We start from the raw sequence: 19,770 nt of genomic DNA on the forward strand, positions 1-19,770 counted from the left end.
ATAGGTTCTGGGAGAAGAGGCTGAGAAGGTGCAAGAAAAAGTCCTATCTTTTACGCTGATACATCAACCTTTGCCTCTCAGCAAAATTATTTATTATTATTATTATTATTATTATTATTATTTTGCCAGTCCTAGGGCTTGAACTCAGGGGCTGGGCACTGTCTCTGACCTTTTTTAGCTCAAGATTAGCACTCTATCACTTGAACCATAGCTCTGTTCCAGATTTTCTGGCAGTTACTTGGAAATAAAGAGTCTCACGAACTTTCCTGTTCAGGCTGGCTTTGAACCACGTCCCTGAAACCTCAACCTACCAAGCAGCTAGTATTGAAGTCATAAACCACTGTGGGCTGAATCAACCACTTGGGTACAGAGGCGGCTGGGTGACAAGAATGATGAGAACAGGGCCTGGGATACTTCAAGAGAAGAACTAAGAGACAGTAAAACAAGGAAATAGATCTAGACAATCTACAAGAATTTGAGAGAGGGTAGACCTTACTTTGAACTCTCCTGAAACATACCAATCGGCTAAGCTACAAATTGCTGAGTTGTGGCCTTCCCTGGATAGCCTGCTAGTCCTGCAAAAGGCCTCCCTAGGGAAAGACAGGGAAAGGGCAAAAGAGATACAATACCTGCTCCAGCAAGAGCACCCTCTTCCCATGTTTGGCCAGGTGATAGGCAGTGAAGCAGCCCTGGATACCTGCCCCTATCACAATGGCATCCCAGAGATCTTTCTGAGCAGTCATGATATCCACTTAACACACCAACTTCAGAGTCCACGAAAGAGGAGACAAATAAAAGCAGCTCTAGGCTAGCTACAGGAGGAGGAGGAGCAAGGCAAAGTTCAGCCTGGCCAGTGTTCCCACAATGCCCTGGGGTTGTGCCCTTCTCTGTCCCTCCTTCCATTCCTCCCCCGAAGCCTGGCACAGGGCTCTGCCTCTGCCTCCCCTGCAGAGCAGAGCTGGGTAGACTGATTTGTAAGGTTTAGCCCAGCTCAGCTGCCAGCCCTCACCCTTGCATCCCTCTAGCTTTCTATTCCTGGCTCAATTATTGTCATGCAAATGGGCTTCTTCCTATGCCACCTTCCTGTCTCATTATGATCTTTGTCTCAGGACTTCGGCCTTAGAATTTCAATGCCTCCTAGACCAAGCTGGGCACCAGGAATGCTGCCTCCCCCTGCAGGCTTTTCTCTCTTCAGCCTGATTTCCTTTGGAGATTCTACAGGGCTAGCGAGGAACCTGGCAGGATGCCCAGGGTAAGGCCTACCTCCCTAATGGGAGGTGAGGTCAGGGGGTAGACACAAGGGCCAATTGGGAGAGCAGATTTGTGATTATGAAATTATTCTCAGGATTCTTTACTTTCATGTTGCCTAAAAGGGGAATAAAAATGGAAAGGACAGAATGAGAGAAGGAGCCCCTTCTTTGGGCTTAGAAGGAACCAACCGCCAGACTTTCCACTGAGAGGTCCTGTATGGAGAACTTGTCTGTGCCAGGTGGTGTGCCAAAAACGACTCTTACAGGCATTGGGGGTACATCCAGGAGCGTGTGTGAGTGTGTGAGTGTAGGTGTGGGGGGTGGTACTGGTCCTGGGGATTGAACTTAGGGCCTGGGCACTGTCTTTGAGCTTTTTTTGCTCAAGGCTAGAAATCTACCACTTGAGCAACAGCTTCACTTGAGGCTTTTCTTCAGTAGTTTATTAGAGATAAGAGTCTCATGGACTGGCTTTGAACTATGATCCTCAGACTCTTGAATAGGCATGAGCCACCAGTGCCAGGCTCAGTACAGGATTTATAGGTCCTGATTCTTATACAATTTAGGGTCTGCTTTTAAGAAAAAGGAAAAAGAGGCTTGGGGTGTAGCTCATGCTTGAGCTTCTGGGATCAACTCCTGGCAGGAGAGAAAAAGAGAAGGAGGAGGAGGAAGAGGAGGAGGAGGAGGAGGAGACAAACAAAATTAGGTGTTCTGACTTCAAAGAGACTATTCAATTAGGGAGCCCCATAGCTGAAGTTTTATTGGCTTCACAGTAAATCTGCCTCTGAACACATTATCTCATTGAATCCTTACAGTCCTAGGAGTATTTTTATCCCCTCTTTTGGCAGATTAAGGCTGGTTCCAAGTTCTTTGTCACTCCTCCCATCTTAGGCGGTGGGACTGCTTAACCAAGAGAACACAACGAAAGCCATACCATGATTCTTTCTGGGCTAGACCCTCAGAGATGGGCAGATTCTTCTCTTTATTTTAGGTTACTTGCTCTTGGAGCTATCTTGGATCTCCAGTCTAGTCCAGTCCTGCCTAGCTACCTGCTAAATACCACAGAGTAACCCAGCCAATGCCAAGTATCCCAAAAGAATTATTCCTCCAAACCCTACTGAAATTTCTCCCCCATAAAAGTCAGGAGGTACAAGAGGTAGCGTTCTTGACCAGCAGGCAAAGAACCTCAATTCAAATCCTACTACAGTAAAGGAGGAAAAGAAAGTAGAATAAAATGTTTTTAGCCACTAAGTTTTGAGAGAGGTGTTTATATATAGCTGTCATTGAAATACTACTTAAAAATGGCAAGGCCTAGAGAGATTATATGCCCAAAGCCACATATCTGGTATGCCTAGGTGCTGAGATAGGAAATCAGCTCCAGAATCCACTCCTTTAACCACCATGCTATACTAAAGACTAGTCACAGCTTGTAGTGAGGATTCTGATTTCAATATTTTGCTATTTTTCTCATGGCCATATGATAAGTAGGAGAAAATAGTCATCCAGAAAGCTCATGTGATTACAGAGAGCTGCCCAACCCCAGAACAGGGGCCCATTGAGAGCCCCCAGAATGCTTGCCTAGAAAATTTCCTAGAGTGGTTTTAGCACCTAGCTGTCCTCTTGGCCCAGATCTTCCTTCCTTCTTTCCTGTTTTCCTTCCCTCCTCCATCTCTCCCTTTCTCCCTTCCTTTTGTTTTAATAGTCCAGGGGCTTGAGCTCAGAACCTGAGCACTGTCCCTGGGCTTTCTCAAGGCCAGTGCTCTATCACTTGAGTCACAGAACCTCCTCTGGCTTTTTCTGTGTATGTGTTTCTGAGGATTCCATCCCAGGGCTTTGTGCATACTAGGCAAGCACTCTACCAGTAGGCCACACATCCAACCCCCTTCATTCTTTTTGTTTGTTCTTTCCCCCACCCCCTTTTTCTGGTCCTGGGGCTTGAACTAAGGGCTCTATCCCTGCACCTCTCTTTTTTGACAGCTGTGGGGCTTGAACTCAGGGCCTGAGCACTGTCCTTGGGTATTCTCAAGGCTAGAGCTCTACCCTTGAGCCACAGCACTACTTCCAGCTTTTTTTCTCTGTAAGTGGTGCCCAGGAATCAAATCCAGGTCTTTGTGCATGCTAGGCAAGCACTCTACCACTAGGCCAAACTCCCAGCCCACTCCTGCATCTTTTTGTGCTCAGGCTAGCACTCTACCACTTGAGCCACAGTGCCACTTTCAGCTTTATCTTAGTAGTTTATTGGTGAAAAAAGTCTCATGGACTTTCCTACCCTGACTGGCCTTGAATTGAGATCCTTAGATCTCAGCCTTTTGAGAAGCTAAGATTACAAGCCTGGGCCACCAGCACCTTTCTTTTTTATGTTTTAGAAGAAATTATTTTAGTATATCAGGAGGAATTAGTGAGAAATAGAAAAGAAGGGGGAAATGTTTCCTACAGGAACAGAAGTAAGACTCTGCAGCTTTTCGTTTTCTACTGAAACAGGAACCCAGAGAGGAAGTGCCATCTGACTGTCTTTTCTTTTTTCTCCTGAAAAAAAAAATTCTAAAATCTAAAGGTTATCTCAGCTTTCTGTCACCCCCACTCCACATGAGACAGGATGGCGTCTGCCTTAGACGTCTTCCTTAGACAACCAGTCCCTTTAGAGTAAAATCTAGCAGATGTATCCAAGAAAAAGAAACTACACTAAGTATGTAAAGCCTTGGTAGAAATATATGAGATCAGCCCCCAGATTTTTCTTGATAAGATGTCAGAGGAGATGAACAGTTTACACACAAGGGAAAGCAGACAATAAATCCCTTCATGGAAGCATGCCCAGTCTCACTAGCAATGAAAGAAATGGGAATTAAATAAGTTTAAAGTACTATTATGTGTCTATTAAATAAGGGAAAAATAAATAAAAATGACACAATTTTCTGCTGTCCATGCTGTGAGGTTAGAGATAGAGTGTAAGATTCAGGACACATCCAACAATGATTCAAACATCCTGATCCAGAAATTTGGCTGGAGAAGTTATCCCCCAAAGAAAGAAAAAGGCATTTGTATGGCATGCATATCTGTGCTTTTATACTAAATTAAAAAAAAAACCCTCTGGATACAACCCAACAATGGATAGCTAAGCAAACTCTGGTATATTGACACAACGATTAATACCTTATGGCTATTCCAAATGACAGGCCTGAGGATTCTGCCTTATAGAAACACATGCAAAATAATACTGAGAAAGACAGAATAGCTGGGCACCGGTGGCTCATACCTATAATCCTAGCTACTCAGGAGGCTGAGATCTAAGGATCGAGGTTTGAAGCCAGACTGGGCAAGAAAATCCATGAGACTCTTTATCTCCAATAAATTATTCAGAAAAGTCCACAAGTGGAGTTATGACTCAAGAAGTAGAGAGCTAGCCTTGAGCAGAAGCAGCTCAGGGACAGCACCCAGGCCTTGCGTTCAAGCCCCAGGATCAGCAAAAAAAAAAAAAAAAAAAAAAAAGGCATGGAACACAAATATACACACTGATCACAGCCATGTGTTCTGTAAGTGGTGTGATCAAAGATTCAAGGAGAATTCAGTGAAGGAATTTAACTTAATGCTCACTGGTGTCCCAATTCTATAAAAATGGTGCTTCCATTCATAATTTGTAAAAGAAGGCGAAATTGCCTGGGGAAGCAAATACTTCCAAGTCTCCCTGGTCACTGGTTCCAGGGCCCAGAGAAGTTCTTTCTTTGTTCTAATCTCAGTTCTTTCTGCTGCCCCCACATTTTTTTTGTTCCATCCTCCAGGGAAGCTGCAAAGCCACTCTGTATTCCCCAACTCCCATTTAATATAATATCCCTTCAGAGATAAAATGACAATTCCATTTCCCCCGTCCCTACTTCACAAACGTGCCCTGGATTCCTGGACTCAAGCATTCTGCTTCTTGTTAAGAATTTCAAACAGCTCCTCCGAAAAGCAGCCACTGGCCACAGCCCAACCTTGAAATGAAAAGCAAATCGACTTCTGAAGGCTTCCCCTTCTCTCAGGGTTGCCGGTCCTTGCCAATGCCCTGACAGGGGCAGGCAGAGAGAAGCGATCCCCTCGAATTTCATTTTAACACCCATTCTGGATCGGAAGACTATTAAAGGGAGAGCTAGTGGCCCTACACCTTGCTCCTTGTATATGTCAGCAGTCGCTGGCTTGTGTCCTGGGGCAGAGGCGATGAGGATGTGAAGCTGAGCTGCTCATCCGATGGCTTGATTGACACTTTGCAGACCGGGGTGGGAGAACCAAGCCAGGGAAGCAGCAAGCTGTACAGCTCAGAAATAATGAGAGGACTCGAATAGAGAGAGAGAGAGCGTGGAATAAATAAGAGAGACCTGGGTGTTGAACAGGGTGAGGAAATGCTTCCATTCTGTTTTCTCTGCCCCACTTTGATGAGGAGCTAGAGCCTGGAGCAAGGAGGTAGGCAGGCAGAGCAGGGACTAGCTCCTTTGGCCTCATCCCGCCAGCTTCCCCGGATGTCAAAGGTCAGGAATGTGCAGAGGATGCCCGTGTGAGAAAACTAAGAGTGGGCTTTGTGCTTGGTCTCCATACATCTCACTGACCCATTTTCTGCCTCTCTCTCCTCCAGTCCTGCTCCCAGTGCTCCTGATCACCTACCCACCTTGGCTCACCTAGGAGATAGCATTAATCTCATAACAAATTTCCCTTAGCCCGTCCTTGTCCCCTTTAGCCTATCCTCCACATTCTGCAAACACAGCCCAGCTGATTTTTTTTTCACAGCTGCCTGTTTCGTATGAGAATTAAAAAAAAAAAGTCAATTCTTTAGCTTGATATATAAGGTGGTTGTCCTTCTGGCCTCTACCTGCTCCCACCGCCCTTGGCAAGCCCCTTGTTTGTGTGTGCTGGATGCCCTGGCAATGCTGAGCGAGAGAGAGGTTCCAGTACCCCCTCCAGAAGCCCCTAGCAGGTTTACACAGCCTCTCTGCCATTCCCCCTCCATACCCTGCATGATAACAATGCACATATCGTGCTGTAATTGTTTGCATATCTGCCTTCCCCTGAAGCCTCTTAAAGGGAGGGAGTCTTCTTTTTTGTTGTCATTTTTCATAGGTAATACATACACATGGTACAACAATAAAATGTACAAAAGCGAACACCCTTGGAAAGGAAGCCTCCTTTTCACCCTCTCCTCAGCTCAGTTCCCATCGATGCTGAAAATCATTGCTATATCCTTTTGTGTCTTTTCATAAATGGTCTGTGGGTATACAAACATGCTTATACAGTTCTCTCTCTCTCTCTCTCTCTCTCTCCCTCTCTCTCTCTCTCTCTCTCTCTCTCTCTCTCTCTCTCTCTCTCTCTCTCTCTCTCTCTCTCATCTCAAAAGTAGCATCGTATATAACATCTTGATATTCTCATTTCCTTTATCTTGGTGATCCACATCAGCTGTGGAGCCAGTACACTGTTTTCTGGTGGCTACATAATGTTCTGTGGCACTGAATAGGCCTTTGACACAGAGAATACGCCATACACATCTATGCTGGCTGGAGGACTCTCTGGCAATTACAGGTGCTCTGGAATCACATGGCTCTTGAGAGGGAGAGATATCTGGTTTTGAACCAGCCCAGCATGGGTTTATCATAGGCTGACAGTGCCCTTGGCAAGCTGCTTGGGACAGATTCGACCTGTCAGTGAGGATGAATCACCAGAAATCCTACATTCTGTTTCTTGCTGACTTTTTTAAAATTTAGTTTTCCTAAATTATTTTATGCTAGTTCTAGGGCTTGAACACAGGACTCGGGCATTGTCCCTGAGCATTTTGTTCAAGACTGGTACTCTACTAGTTGAGCCATATCTCCACTTCTGGCTTTTTTTTTTGCCAGTCCTGGGGCTTGAACTCAAAGCCTGAGCACTGTCCTTGTGCTTTTTTAAGACTAGAGCTCTACCCTTGAACCACAACACCACTTTCGGCTTTTTTCTATGTATGTGATACCGAGGAATCGAACCTGGGTCTTTGTGCATGCTTGGCAAGCACTTTAACCCTAGACCAAACTCCTAGCCCCACTTCTGGCTTTTTAAAGGTGAGTTGGAAATATAAGTCTCCTGGACTTGCCTGCCAGAGCTGGCTTTGAGCTGTGATTCTCAGATCTCAGCCTTCTGAGTAGCTAGGGCTCCAGGCATGAGCTACTGATGCCCAGTCTTTGCATTTGTTAAATGGCAGATTTTAGGGTCAATTCTGTTCCCTTAAAAAACAGAAGTGCAATTGCTAGGCAGATTCCAGAAGAGGGATAAAAATAAAAGTCCTGGGAATTGAGACTGAAATCTCTGAGAAAATATTAAACCATCTTTTAGCCTGAGGAAGTGTGTGTACATCTACAAAAGAGTTCTCAAAAGCTCCCTGGGACAAAAGGAAAGGCATTAAAAATGAGGGAAGAGTGGTTTCATTTGTCTTACCAGAAAACTCTTCAGAAGTGGAACCCTAAATCTTAACCTCATCTCCAGGCCTTTCTCTCCTAGCTGGTCACATTTGTACCTGTACCTGATTGTGATGCTTTGAAAATATGTGCAGGTGTTAACAAAGCAGGTGTCTTTAGCCAGATGGGCATACCAGTGTGTATCTTTTCACCCGTGAGCTTTTGGAGGAGGTTCCACCAAAGCTTGACAGGCATGGAAGAAAATGACAAGTCAAAGAGGGCCAAAAAGCGGCACCTCAATTATCCTCTGTGGAGGCGAGGGTGTGTCTGAGATGGAGACTTCAACTGAACTGTCAGCAGCCTCACCCATCCTTTGCTCTGGACAAATATTCTTCCATATCTTTCCCAAGCTTGGTATCGTTATGCTTTGAGGTAGAGAGTTGCGGGAGAGGGATGAAGATAAGGAACAGGGAAAATCAAAATTGCTTTTGCTTGGATTGAGCTCACTTGACAGGTGACAAATGGCGACCAAAATTCAGTAGCATACAGGAAGATTAACTCTAGGGATTCCGCTTTCTGGAATCCTCCACCTTTTAGGTACATAAAGTTTTCCCCTCCTACCTCTAAAGCCTGACCTACTGACATTGCTTTTTCATGGGGATGTACATAGATGCAGGAGATGGACTCCTCACTCTATACTACCAGACACATGTTACAGAGGCAGAGCATGGGAGGGAATAATTGCATAATAAAAAGCACCCTTCCTCCAAAGAGAATCGTGTTTATGGCTGTCAGGTGCAGGGGCTCCACCAGCCCAGAGCTGGGCTATCTAAACTGAGCTCCCAGTGTGGCTCCCTGGACCATCCAGTGCACAAGGTTACCTCTTCAAGATTTGATCATATTGAAGAAAGAATTTTCTATGACAGCCAGGCATGGTGGCTCACACCTGTAATCCTAGCTACTCAGGAGGCTGAGATCTGAGGATTGTGGTTCAAAGCCATCCAGGGCACTAAAGTCCATGAGACTCATATCTCCATTAACCACTAGAAAACAGGAAGTAGGGCTGTGGCTTCAGGGGGTAGGGCGATAGCTTTGAGCTGAAGAGCTTGGGGACAGCGCCTTGGCCCCGAGTTCAAGCCCCATGACTGACAAAAAAAAAAAAAAAAAAAAAAAAAGAATCTTCTATTAGACTTCCCATTCTATGTAGGCTCCGGACTTGGATTCAGATTTGCTAGGATCAGTATGTGCTTTATAAAGAATGGTTTCTACCATCTGGCTTTTCCTTTCCCTGTTAGCTTGTCAATACATTCCTATGTTGTTACTTACTCAAGGCTTTAAAGATGTTCTTGACATTTGATGTTAGCATTTTTTTAGTCATTTTTACTAGAAGAGTTGGCCCAAATATCTCATCTTGTCATTGCCAGGCTTCCAAACTTGGTTGCAAAAACAATTACTAATATCCAAACCTTACCTGGGTATCAGTGGCTCACCCTTGTAATTCTAGCTACTCAGGAGGCTGAGTTCTGAGGACAATGGTTTGAAGCCAGCCTGAGTGGGAAAGTCTGTGAGACTCTTAACTCCAATTAACCACCAAGAAGCCAAAAATAGAGCCGTGGCACAAAGTGGTAGAAATCTAGCCTTGAGCAAAATAGCTCAGGGACAGTAGCCAGGTCCTGAGTACAAGCCCCAAGACCAGCACACACACACACACACACACACACACACACACCCCTTACATTCTCCTTGCTCCTCACTTTCAGATACTAGGAGTGCAAGTGGTAATTGTCAACAAAGACTACCACTTCTATCCCCAGCACGGACGAAGCCAGGTATCAGCGGCTCATAACTATTAGTCTAGCTATTCATGAAGCTGAGATTTGAGGATCACAGCTCAAAACCAGCCCGGGCAGATGAATCCAAGAGACTCTTGTTTCTAAGTAACCAGCAAAATGCCAGTGAAGAGGTATGGCTCAAGTGGTAGAGCCAGCCTTCAGGAGAAAAGCCAAGCCAGAGTACCAGGCCCTGAGTTCAAGTTCCTGTATCAGCACCAAAAAAAAAAAAGACCATAAAAATGGAAGTCTTATAATAAGTCCCCATAATTGCTAAATTAGATGTGAGCCAAGCAAGCTTTGGCTGAGGGGACCAGTGTATGTGAGACCGTGAAGCACGATCGTGGTGCTGACTAGAACTTTGCTGACTAGGCTTTTGGGGAATCAGTGCATGTGCTTGTAAGGAGACCGTTTTGATAGGGTGTGGGTACAGGCTGTGACCCTAAGGTTAATTGCCTTCAGCTGCAAGAGGGCCCTGCCTCCTCCTGCGTGTTCTGTTAGAAGTATGGGGCATGCAGTTGCCCACCAAAGCTGAATGGCTCAAAACAGACTCAGAATACCAGAAGCCAGGTTCCACTGTTTAGCCTTCTTTTTACAGGACCTAGCCTCTTTAAATAAAGTGCTGGGCAAATATTTGAAGAAAATCAAGTTCTTTTCTCTGTAAAAATAGTAAGAAACTGGCAACACCAGTTGCCTCTGGGGAGTGCAGTTGGGTGGAATCTTGTTACATATAGAAAAAGGCTTACAAGAAAATACAGTTACAGACTACTGCAGGCGATGGAACCTGATGGGACCTAGGGTAGGCTCTGGACTTCGAATGCATCCAGCCTGCACCTGAGCTCTCAACCATAGCCAGAGAACAGGTGAGGTGTTGTGGGAGTGTCTGAAATTGGGAAAGATATAAAGGAAGGGAGATTGCCGGCCCATGCTGGGTCTCATCTCACTGAGCCGGGTTCTCTACAGAGCCTTAAAAGAACCCTGCTGGGTTCTCAGTGGCAATGTGAGGAGTCGCCAACTGCTACCAATCCCTGCTCCTTCTTGGCAGTCCTTCTCCCAGGCAGTCTTGGCTCTGCTCCCTGCCTCCCTCCCACTCATTTGGAGTCTCTCACCTCTCCAACTTGTCCACCTTTATTTCCTTGCTGTTCAGAGGGACAGGAGAAAGAAAGATTTAGAAAAGACATTGGGAAGATTCCAGTTATGTTTGGAACAAATTCTCAGGGCTCCTTGCCCAGAATTCTCAAAGGAAAAGTAGAAAACGGAATTTCCTGGAATAGACAAGGGAAAGTCTGTCTGGATCTGGATTATAAAACTTCCTACATACCCTGGGGGTGGTGGCTGGATACTCCTGATCTTCATCCTAGCTTCTGTATAGCCCCTCACTATGTCACCTTCACTTGTCACAAGTTTTAGGATACTTCCTTCATCAGCCTCCCATTGTGTCTTCACAACAGATCCATGTACTGAACAGGGAGGCACTGTGTGTGTGTGTGTGTGTGTGTGTGTGTGTGTGTGTGTGTGTGTGTGTGTGTGTGTGGTGTACTGGAACTTGAAATGGAGGCCTGGGCACTGTCCCTGAGCTCTCTTGCTCAAGGCTAGTGCTCCATCCCTTGAGCCACAGCCCCACTTCTGACTTTTTAGTGGTTAATTGGAGATAGTCTCCTGGGCTTTCCTGCCCAAGCTGGCCTCAAGCCATGATCCTCAGATCTCAGCCTGCTGAGTAGCGAGGTTCTTAGGCATGAGTCACCACTGGCCTAAGGCAGGCATTTTACTCTTCAATTTGCAGATGAGGAAACGGATACATGTGACATAGCCAGCATTCCCACTCCTATTCTGGACTTCCCATCCTAAGCCTTACTCCGTGGTTGCACATTCTGCATCCTGGTTCTGGTCCTGGGGCCCCTAAACTCAGCTCTTCTGTGAAGATGGGGGACATATGTAGCTGATTCCATATTACAAACCACCACAGCCTTCCTTACCCATCACTCCTGGAAAGAGAAAGGAGAAACATGACCTCCAATGGGAAGAAAGTCTGAAGCTACCCTGGGGATCTTTGGAAAGCGATTTGATTTATTCCCGTCCCTCCTGGTATTCCGTGCTACATTCATAAACGTCAGCTGCTGCTGGCTGCTGTTGCTCACCCAGGGTTTCCCTCCCGTTGATTGATAGGGAGCTGGGAAGAAAAGAAAACTAAAAGCCCCCCTGGAGCATTGATAGGAGGGAGGGGGACAGCCTCTCTAGAAGGGAAAGGGAAGGATCTAGAAAAGTAGAACAGAGAGCAGAGGGCATTGTCGGACTGACTCTCTGCATTTGTCAGCCTATAAGGGAAAGACCCAGAGGTAAGGAAGTATAAAAAATAAATACCGTACACTTATATGGAGGAAAGAAAAGTGTCTCTCACCAGAGGAAATCTGTTTTCTGTTTGAGGGGCTCTGACATACAAAGAGAAAAGGAAAGGGCCTTGGTGAGGTTCTCTTTCTAACTTCCATGACCCTCTCTCTCTGAGAAGAACCAGCAAAGAGAACACTGGAAGAGATTTAGAGTGGAAAGGTCCTATAGGAAATAAAAGTTAAAAGGATTCTAGAGGGCCACAGTAATAAAAAGATATAATCAATGGGTGTCGTAGTTCATGTCTGAACCATTAGCTACACTGGAGGCTGAGATCTGAGGATCAAGGTTCAAAGCCAGCCTGAGCACACATATCTAAGAGACTCTTATCTGAAATTAATCAGCATAATCCTAAAAGTGGAGATGTGGCTCCAGTGGTAGAGTGTCCAATGTGAGTTAAAAAGCAAAGGAAGAGGGTGAGGCACCCTGGGTCAAGCTCCAGTACTGACAGAAGAAAGAAGAGGAGGGGGAGGAGGAGGATATTATCATTATTAACTAGTGACTCAAACTGAGAAAATGTGTGGAAGCAGCCTGTGGTACTATAGGTATAAACATTTTCCTTCAGGCCATTCTACATCTGACATCTGTGATGCTCTTTGGTTATTTATTTACTTATGTATTTACTTTTGCAAGTCCTGGGGCTTGAACTCAGGGCCTGGGCACTGTCCTGAGTTTCTTTTTCTCAAGAGCAGCACTCTACCACTTGAGCCACAGAGCCACTTATGGCTTTTTCTGTTTGGTGGTACTGAGGAATCAAACCCAGAGCTTCATACATGCTAGGCAAAGTATTCTACCACTAAGCCACATTCCCAGCCCCACTCTGGTCTTTGAGAAATACTGTTTGCAGTCAACCCATACAGCCCTAGCCAAGCACCTGAGAGAGGCTGCGTTAACCAGGGATGGCTTAAGTGGTCCCAAAGCAACAAAACAGTTGAAAGTTGCTTTCAGTTTTATTTTTGTACCTTTATTTTAAGTTAAGCTCAACCAAACATTTCAAAAATTATCATTATTCTCTTCAATGTCGCCCCCTGAGAAGGTGTGTGGTTAACCCAGTGGGACAGAACCGTGTGGCCCAATCAGCTTGGAGGGCAGATGTATGCAATACTTTCAGGGCCGGTTTACTACCTAGGCAATAAAATGCCTGTTATTTTATAGGGGTTTTGTTTCTTTCCCTTGATTTATCAGTCCTGTTTCCCCATAACTTTTGGCCCTTCCAAGATACCAAATGCTCTGCCAAAAGATGTTGTCAGTGGTTTTTAGCAGGCTTTGAAGAACAGAATTGCTCAATATTGAGATGGAGGTATAAAGTTAGCAAGAGGCAGAACACACAAAAGGGAAAATTCTTCTATTAATGGGATGTAGATCTGGATAGATTTTTATCTTCCTTTTATTTTCCTTATATGGCGATGTTCCTGTTTGTAAAAGGGAATGAAATAAACAAAATGTCTCATATTCATAGGGCACATTAGTCAGTTGTTTTAAAATATAACATTCATTTATTTTGTGCTGTTACTAGGACTTGAACTCAGGGCCTCACACTCTCATTTAGCTTTTTTGCTCAAGGCTGGCATGCTACTACTTGAGCCACAGCTCTGCTTCTGGCATTTTGATGGTTAATTGGAGATAAGAGTCTCTTGAATTTGTTTGCCCAGGCTGGCTTTGAACCTCAGTCTCAGATCTCAGCTTCCTTAGTAGCTAGGTGTAATCTTTTTGCATCCAGCAAAAAGATGTCATTCTTACACGTGTTACAACATGGGTGAATGTTAAGGACATTTTGCCTAATGAAAGAAGCCAGAGACAAAAAGAGAAATATTATGAGTCTACTTCTAAGAGGTATGTAGAATAAGAAAATTCACAGAGACAGAAAGTAGAATGGTGGTTATTAGAGCTGGAGAAATGAGAGATGGAGAGCTATTACTTAATGGATATAGCATTTCAGTTTGGGGTGATACATAGCTCTGTAGAAAGATGGCATGGATGGCTACAAAACCATGAAGTGTGTTTAATACCACTAAACTGTACCTATAAAATAATTACATGTTCATTTTTATCTTAAATATATATATTACCATAATATAAACAAAGTCTGGATTAAAAAATGGAATTTTTCCTTAAAAGCTGAAGAGCTGCCAAGCACCAATGGTTCACACCTGTAATTCTAGCTACTCAGGAGCCTGAGATCTAAGGATTGCAGTCTAGGCAGGAAAGTCTATGAGATTCTTATTTCCAATTAACCACACCAAAAAGCCAGAAATGGAGCTGTGGCTTACGTAGTTGGAGCACTAACCTTGAGCAAAAAAAATTCAAAGATAGCACTGGGTCCTGAGTTTAATCCCTAGTACCAGCATGCACACACAAAAATAAAGTCAGAAGGGATGACACTGTCTAAAAAATAGTACTTATTTCCTGATTTGTGTAAGTGTAACCTCTCTGTACATCACCTTTATAATTAAAAAGTTAAAATTTAAAAAAAAGGTCAAAGAGTTACCAGGTGCCTGTGGCTCATGCAAGCCTGGTCAGACACACACACACACACACACACACACGCACACACGCACACACGCACACACGCACACACGCACATACACACACACACACACACACACACACACACACACACACACATACACACACAGGCTGAAGAGTAGATATCCCCAATGTTTTTCAAAAGAATTTGCCCCATAGACTAGAGGTGTGGTTTCAGTGATAAAGTGCTTACCTAGCAAGCATAATGCCCTGAACTCCCCCCCAGTTGCTAAAATAAAGAATTTGCTACATCATAAGGTGAAAGTCCAAAACAATAGGCCAAAAGTATTTTTTCAGTTGTAGGAAGGATCTGGAGTCAGCTGGATTAACCATGACAGGCATCTGTCACTCCTGCTCTGAACAGCTCCAGGAAGCGGGCTTCCTCCTTGCTCGTCTGTCTGTTTTTCCCGTATCATCATGAGTCTGCCACCACTGTCCCAGTACCTCTTCTAGTCTTGGGCGGTACCATAGCACAGTGTGGGTCTCTGACCTGGCCAGCCTGGGCTGACCTGCTCTCTTGGCAATATGACAAGGCTATGGTGAACAGTGGTTCTGCTAGCCAGGAGGCTGCTGAGGTGGCTTTTTAATCCTCCACCCGTGCCATCCTAGTGATTGCTTTTATTAGAAAATGTAATGAAAAAGACTATATGAAGCCCCTGCCAGGAAAAAAAAAAAAGGAAAGAAAAAGAAAAACTAATAAGATTTTGCACCAAGTGTGGCAAGAAAAGAAAGGGGGAAAAAACACATTAGAAGTCAGATAATGAGATAAATGAAAGACTGCAGGGAAGATCATTTTTGCAGACTTGCTAGATGGCTGTAAAATTTTTTAATTTGCTGAAATCTCTCTCTCTCTCTCTCTCTCTCTCTCTCTGTCTCTCTCTCTCTCTTTATGGCTATCTCTGAGTCTCTCCACTTCTGTCTTTATGATACTCTGAATCTTGTCTGCCTTTCTCTCTTTGCCTTACTTGCTTGCTCTCCTCATCTTCTTTGGCTGTTCTCCCTGCTTCAGCTCTTGCTTTTTTTGTGTGTGTGCGCGCGCACGCGCATGTGTGTGTGTGTGTGTGTGTGTGTGTGTGTGTGTGTGTATACCCTCTCATTATCTCATACCATGACTTGAGTAGGAGGCTGGGAGCTGGGCAGTAAGGGGTCATCCCATCACAAGAAGCAAGAGGACAAAGAACTGTCCTGTCATTGTCCCCACCCGTTCCCATCCCCCTACTCAGTCTTCTAGAAAGCAACTAAGATTTAGCTAAAGCAAGAGAAAGAGGGAGTGATCATGGGGAAAGGAGGAGGGGACATGGGTCTACCAAGGGAGGACAGGAGATCAAAGACCAGGGAAGTAAAGAGAAAGAGAAAGCCCCTGCTGCTCCCGCAAATGGATTCTCCAAAATGCCCGCCTCTCCGTCTGTGCCCCAAGCTCGGCAGCAGAATGCCACCTCGTGGGATGTCAGGCCTAAACAGTAGAGCCCTTGGGGGAGGGAAGTGGTGTAATGGCAGAAACATCACCCAGACTGTGGGGTTCTCTTTGCCTATCTCGTTCTATAGGCAGGGATTCTACTTCTCCAGGACTACCCTTTTGCCATATATACTTTAAAATCTATTTTTTACTGCTTGCTTGGGCAAACCTCTGTCGCCCAATTCGGAGATGTCCCTTGTCTGCTGTAAGTCCCAACTTCTAGCTGCAGTTGAAATGACTGAGGGTGGACAGGGAAAGCAGTTTCCCCCGCTGGGAGCCAGTGGGGGAGGGGAAGCCTGGGAAATACAGGGATGGATTGCTCAGGATGAAGACTATTGTTAGTTATTAGGGGAAAAAAAACATTCCCAGTCTTTCATCTCTAATTCTGTCCCTGCTGGAGATTACCTGCTCTGTTTCCCTTCTAAGGAAGCCATCTCTGGGCTCTCTCCCATCTGTAAAAGTGAGATGCCAGCACCTGAGGGACTACTGCATGAGATCTGGGTAAGGCTCGTGGGAAATGTCTAGAAATCAGACCAAAAATAAAAACAGCCAGGAATCAAAGCACATATCACATTCCTGCAAACCCTTGAAGGCTGAGGCAGGAGGATTTTGAGTTGGAGACCAGCCTAGGCTATCTAGAACAATGTCAACAGAACACTGGAAGTCCCTGGGATTCCTCCAGGAATTAGGATGTTGGGAGAAGTCTGAGTGTTAGGTCCCAAGCCAGGCTGGGCGAAAGAAGAAGGAATGGAAATGACTAGTTAGATTGAAACAGAGATTTCTTCCCAAGAAGGAAGATAGAATAGGCTCAAGATCAGTTGACAGAAGATGCCTAATTGACTGTGGAGTAAGAGAAGGTGGGAAAAGAAGTTAACACAGCCATAGTGGTTCACACCTAAGACCTAGCCACTAAGAAGCTGAAGCAGGAGAAGCTAGAATTACTTAAGCCCAGGAGTCAAGTGTCACCTTCTGCAATACAGCAAGACTCTATCTCTTAAAGTGAAACAGAGGTCTGGGAATGTGGCTTAGTGGTAGAGAGCTTGCCTAGCATGCATGAAGCCCTGGGTTCGATTCCTCAGCAACATATAAACAAAAAAAGCTAGAAGTGGGCTGTGGCTCATGTGGTAGAGCACTAGCCTTGAGTACAGAGACTCAGGGACAGACCTCAGGCCCTGAGTTCAAGCCCTAGAATTGGAGTTGAGGGTCAGGGGGAGACAGACAAAATGAGATTCTAGTATACGTACTGTTGCCTCTACTCGAGACAGTGGTCTAAGAAGTTGAGGCTGTCTATTTGGTAAATTCTTACCATAATCCTAAGCTAACAACCTCATTTTCCACATATGGAAACTGAGGCCTGGTTAGAAGTTAAATGAAGAACCTCCCAACTACTTCTCGTTATCCTCTCTCCAAAATAGGTTATGGCACAGAGCTGGCAAAGTACTGAAGACCAGCTGAGAGGAAAATGGCATTGTGATTGAGATTGTGAACTTCAGGCCCAGACAGCCCTTCCCTTACCACAAGAGTGACATTGATAGGCTCCTTAGCACTGAGATCACCTCTTTGAGACATGCAAGGAGTAACTGAAGCATGGACACAGCAATGACCCTTGAGCCCCAGTGCTCTTCTGTTTCCGATGGGATGAATGGAACACCTTTGGTGCTTAGCAACGGACCAACCTCAACTTCTCTCTTTGATCCAGGTCCAGACGGGCCTTCCGAGGGATCAGTTTCTTAGGTACACACAATCTTACACACAGGAACCCAAAGAGCTCCAGTGCTTACAATGCAGTCCCTTCCCAGAACTGTTTTCCTTTGCCCTGTCCTGGCTGCCCTAGAGCTTCCCAGATTCTAGGAGCAGCCTCCGCAGTCAGAAGGCTCCTTGTATTGTTCCAAGGAATGTGTGTCACTCCTTCGCTGCTGCCTTCCCTCCCCCAACCCTTGCTTTTTCTCTTTATAGAGAAGGCACAAATTAGGCAGAAAAGAAAATGTTGACAGTTCCCAGCCCTCCCTTGCTGGGGATAAAGAGAAATACGTTAACGGTTGAAGCTTTAGGCGGATCAAACACAGTTTGTGAGATGCTTCAAATGTATTATTCATCTCACCAATGAGATGCAATCTTGGGTTTTCTCTTTTTGCCCCATCAAGAGAAAACCTCAGCTTCTGTGGAGATGCCAGGCTCCAGAGAGGAGGGAGTGGGGTTCTTTTTGGTTTTTATTTTTTTTACTTTATTTTTTTAGAAAACCATCTTTTTAATATTAAATCAACAAGTTCTGTTTGTCCTGAGAATTTCCAAGGGAGAGGAGTCAACCTGTCAGAAATCTCAAAGGCAGCAAGTGAGACTCACAAGAATTGGGTACTTTTTTATGTGACAGGTCTTTCTATATAGTCCAAGCTGACCTAGAACTCATGATGCTCCTGCCTCTGTCTTCTGAGTGCCAGGACTGTAGATATGACCCAGGCTGCTTGCCAAGAATTAGGCACTTGGAATCCAAGAGAAAAGTGACTTTGACACCTAGGAGAGGCAAGAATTGAAGACCTTGGTCCTGACAAATCTCCCCAAGGAACTTGAGGGATGTGACTCTAAGAGGAGCCACCTCGACTGCGCTTTTAGCTCTGCAGATAATTGGATACCTGGGGGAAAGATCTAGATAGAGTCAAGGTGCTTTTCTGCACACCTTGTGATAAGAACTGATGGAGACCCATGCCATATCTGCCTAGCAGTTCTGAACCCCTTCCCTGATCTGCCCAATTTCCCTTTAACTACTGAGGACTCTTCTGAGATTCTGCTGGAACCCTAGAAGTCTTCATCCAAGAAGAAACTGTCCCCTGTTTTTGTCCCATTGTCTCTCTGGAGCCTGAACCTATGCTCTGTTAAACAAATTGTGGGGGATGGGGAACAGGCACTGCTGGTGGAACAGAGAGGTTGGAACAGCCCAGAAGGAAGGAAATTTGACATAATGGATTGAAAAGCCTTGAAGTATACATACTCTTTGACCTAACAATTCCATTCCTTAAAACTGCCCCAAGGAAATATTGGACAAGTGTGCAAAGACTGACAAAATGTCCATTCTGGTTTTGCTTGTAATAGCAAAATTTGTAAACATCTTAAAATCATAATAACCACAAAGGATTGGTTTAGTGTCATCATTTAGAATCAGATTCTAGTAAAAGATGGGGAGCTAATATATAAATATTCTCTCTTTTCCTCCTTTTTTTTTCTCTTCCTTTAATCCATTTAATCCAACCCATAGAATCCATCCTATCACTATCCAGCTAGCATGTATTCTCTTTAATCTTTATTTATGAAGTCACATTTACTATAAACAGGTAATAAAACCAGGCTAAACAAGTTTGTAACTACAGAAGTGTGTGTGTATACAAAGAGATTAGATAGCAACATGGCAACATGTAAGAAGTGTTCAGCTATAAGTATGGATTGCCCACACTTTTTAAAATTTTCTCCTGCAGGAATTATTGTATTTTCTATATGAACAGCAAAAAGAAACAATACTATTTTTAAATATAGTGAAAACAAGCCACTGATGGTGTTGGCTGCCTCTGAGGACTGGGAGAAACTATTCTCTGTGTACTCTTCTGTGTCTTTTCAATTTTGCACCTTGGGCACGTATTACTTATTCCCAAAAAATGAATACAATTTTTTAAAATTTAACATGGCAATAAAATAAAATGAAGGGGTTGGTGGAGAAGACCTCTGAAAGATCATAAGCCCTAAAATTTAGAGAACCTGTAAAGTTCCTCAAGCTGTGCCTCTGGTTTCTAATCTCCTTAGGATTCAGTCTGATAGCGCTGGTCCTTTTTTTTTTTTGTCTCACCAGGCAAGGAATTAGGACCTCTAACCTGGAAGAAATGAGGTAGGGTCTAAAATAAAACAGGCTGCCAGCCAGAAATAACTTTGTAATAATTTACAGCACAGCAATGGTA

At 44.6% G+C, this 19,770-nt stretch overlaps 1 protein-coding gene across 2 annotated transcripts in view; it reads right to left on the reverse strand.

Annotated features, from left to right (window-relative positions):
• The window catches only part of Pipox (pipecolic acid and sarcosine oxidase), a 108,147-nt gene that overhangs the window by 14,696 nt on the left and 73,681 nt on the right, over positions 1–19,770 (reverse strand). Inside the window, exon 1 of one of the 2 annotated variants that reach the window (XM_090350565.1) lies at positions 630–806. The exons of the other annotated variant lie outside the window; for it this stretch is intronic. Within the exon in view, the coding sequence (XP_090206691.1) occupies positions 630–743 (114 nt within the window). The 5' untranslated portion in view covers positions 744–806. Of the gene's footprint in view, positions 1–629; positions 807–19,770 lie in introns of those variants that run through there. 2 annotated transcript variants of the gene reach the window in all.

Source organism: Megascapheus bottae, chromosome 17, assembly GCF_031878675.1.
Source record: "Megascapheus bottae isolate mThoBot1 chromosome 17, mThoBot2.hap1, whole genome shotgun sequence".
NCBI classification, from domain to species: domain Eukaryota; kingdom Metazoa; phylum Chordata; class Mammalia; order Rodentia; family Geomyidae; genus Megascapheus; species Megascapheus bottae.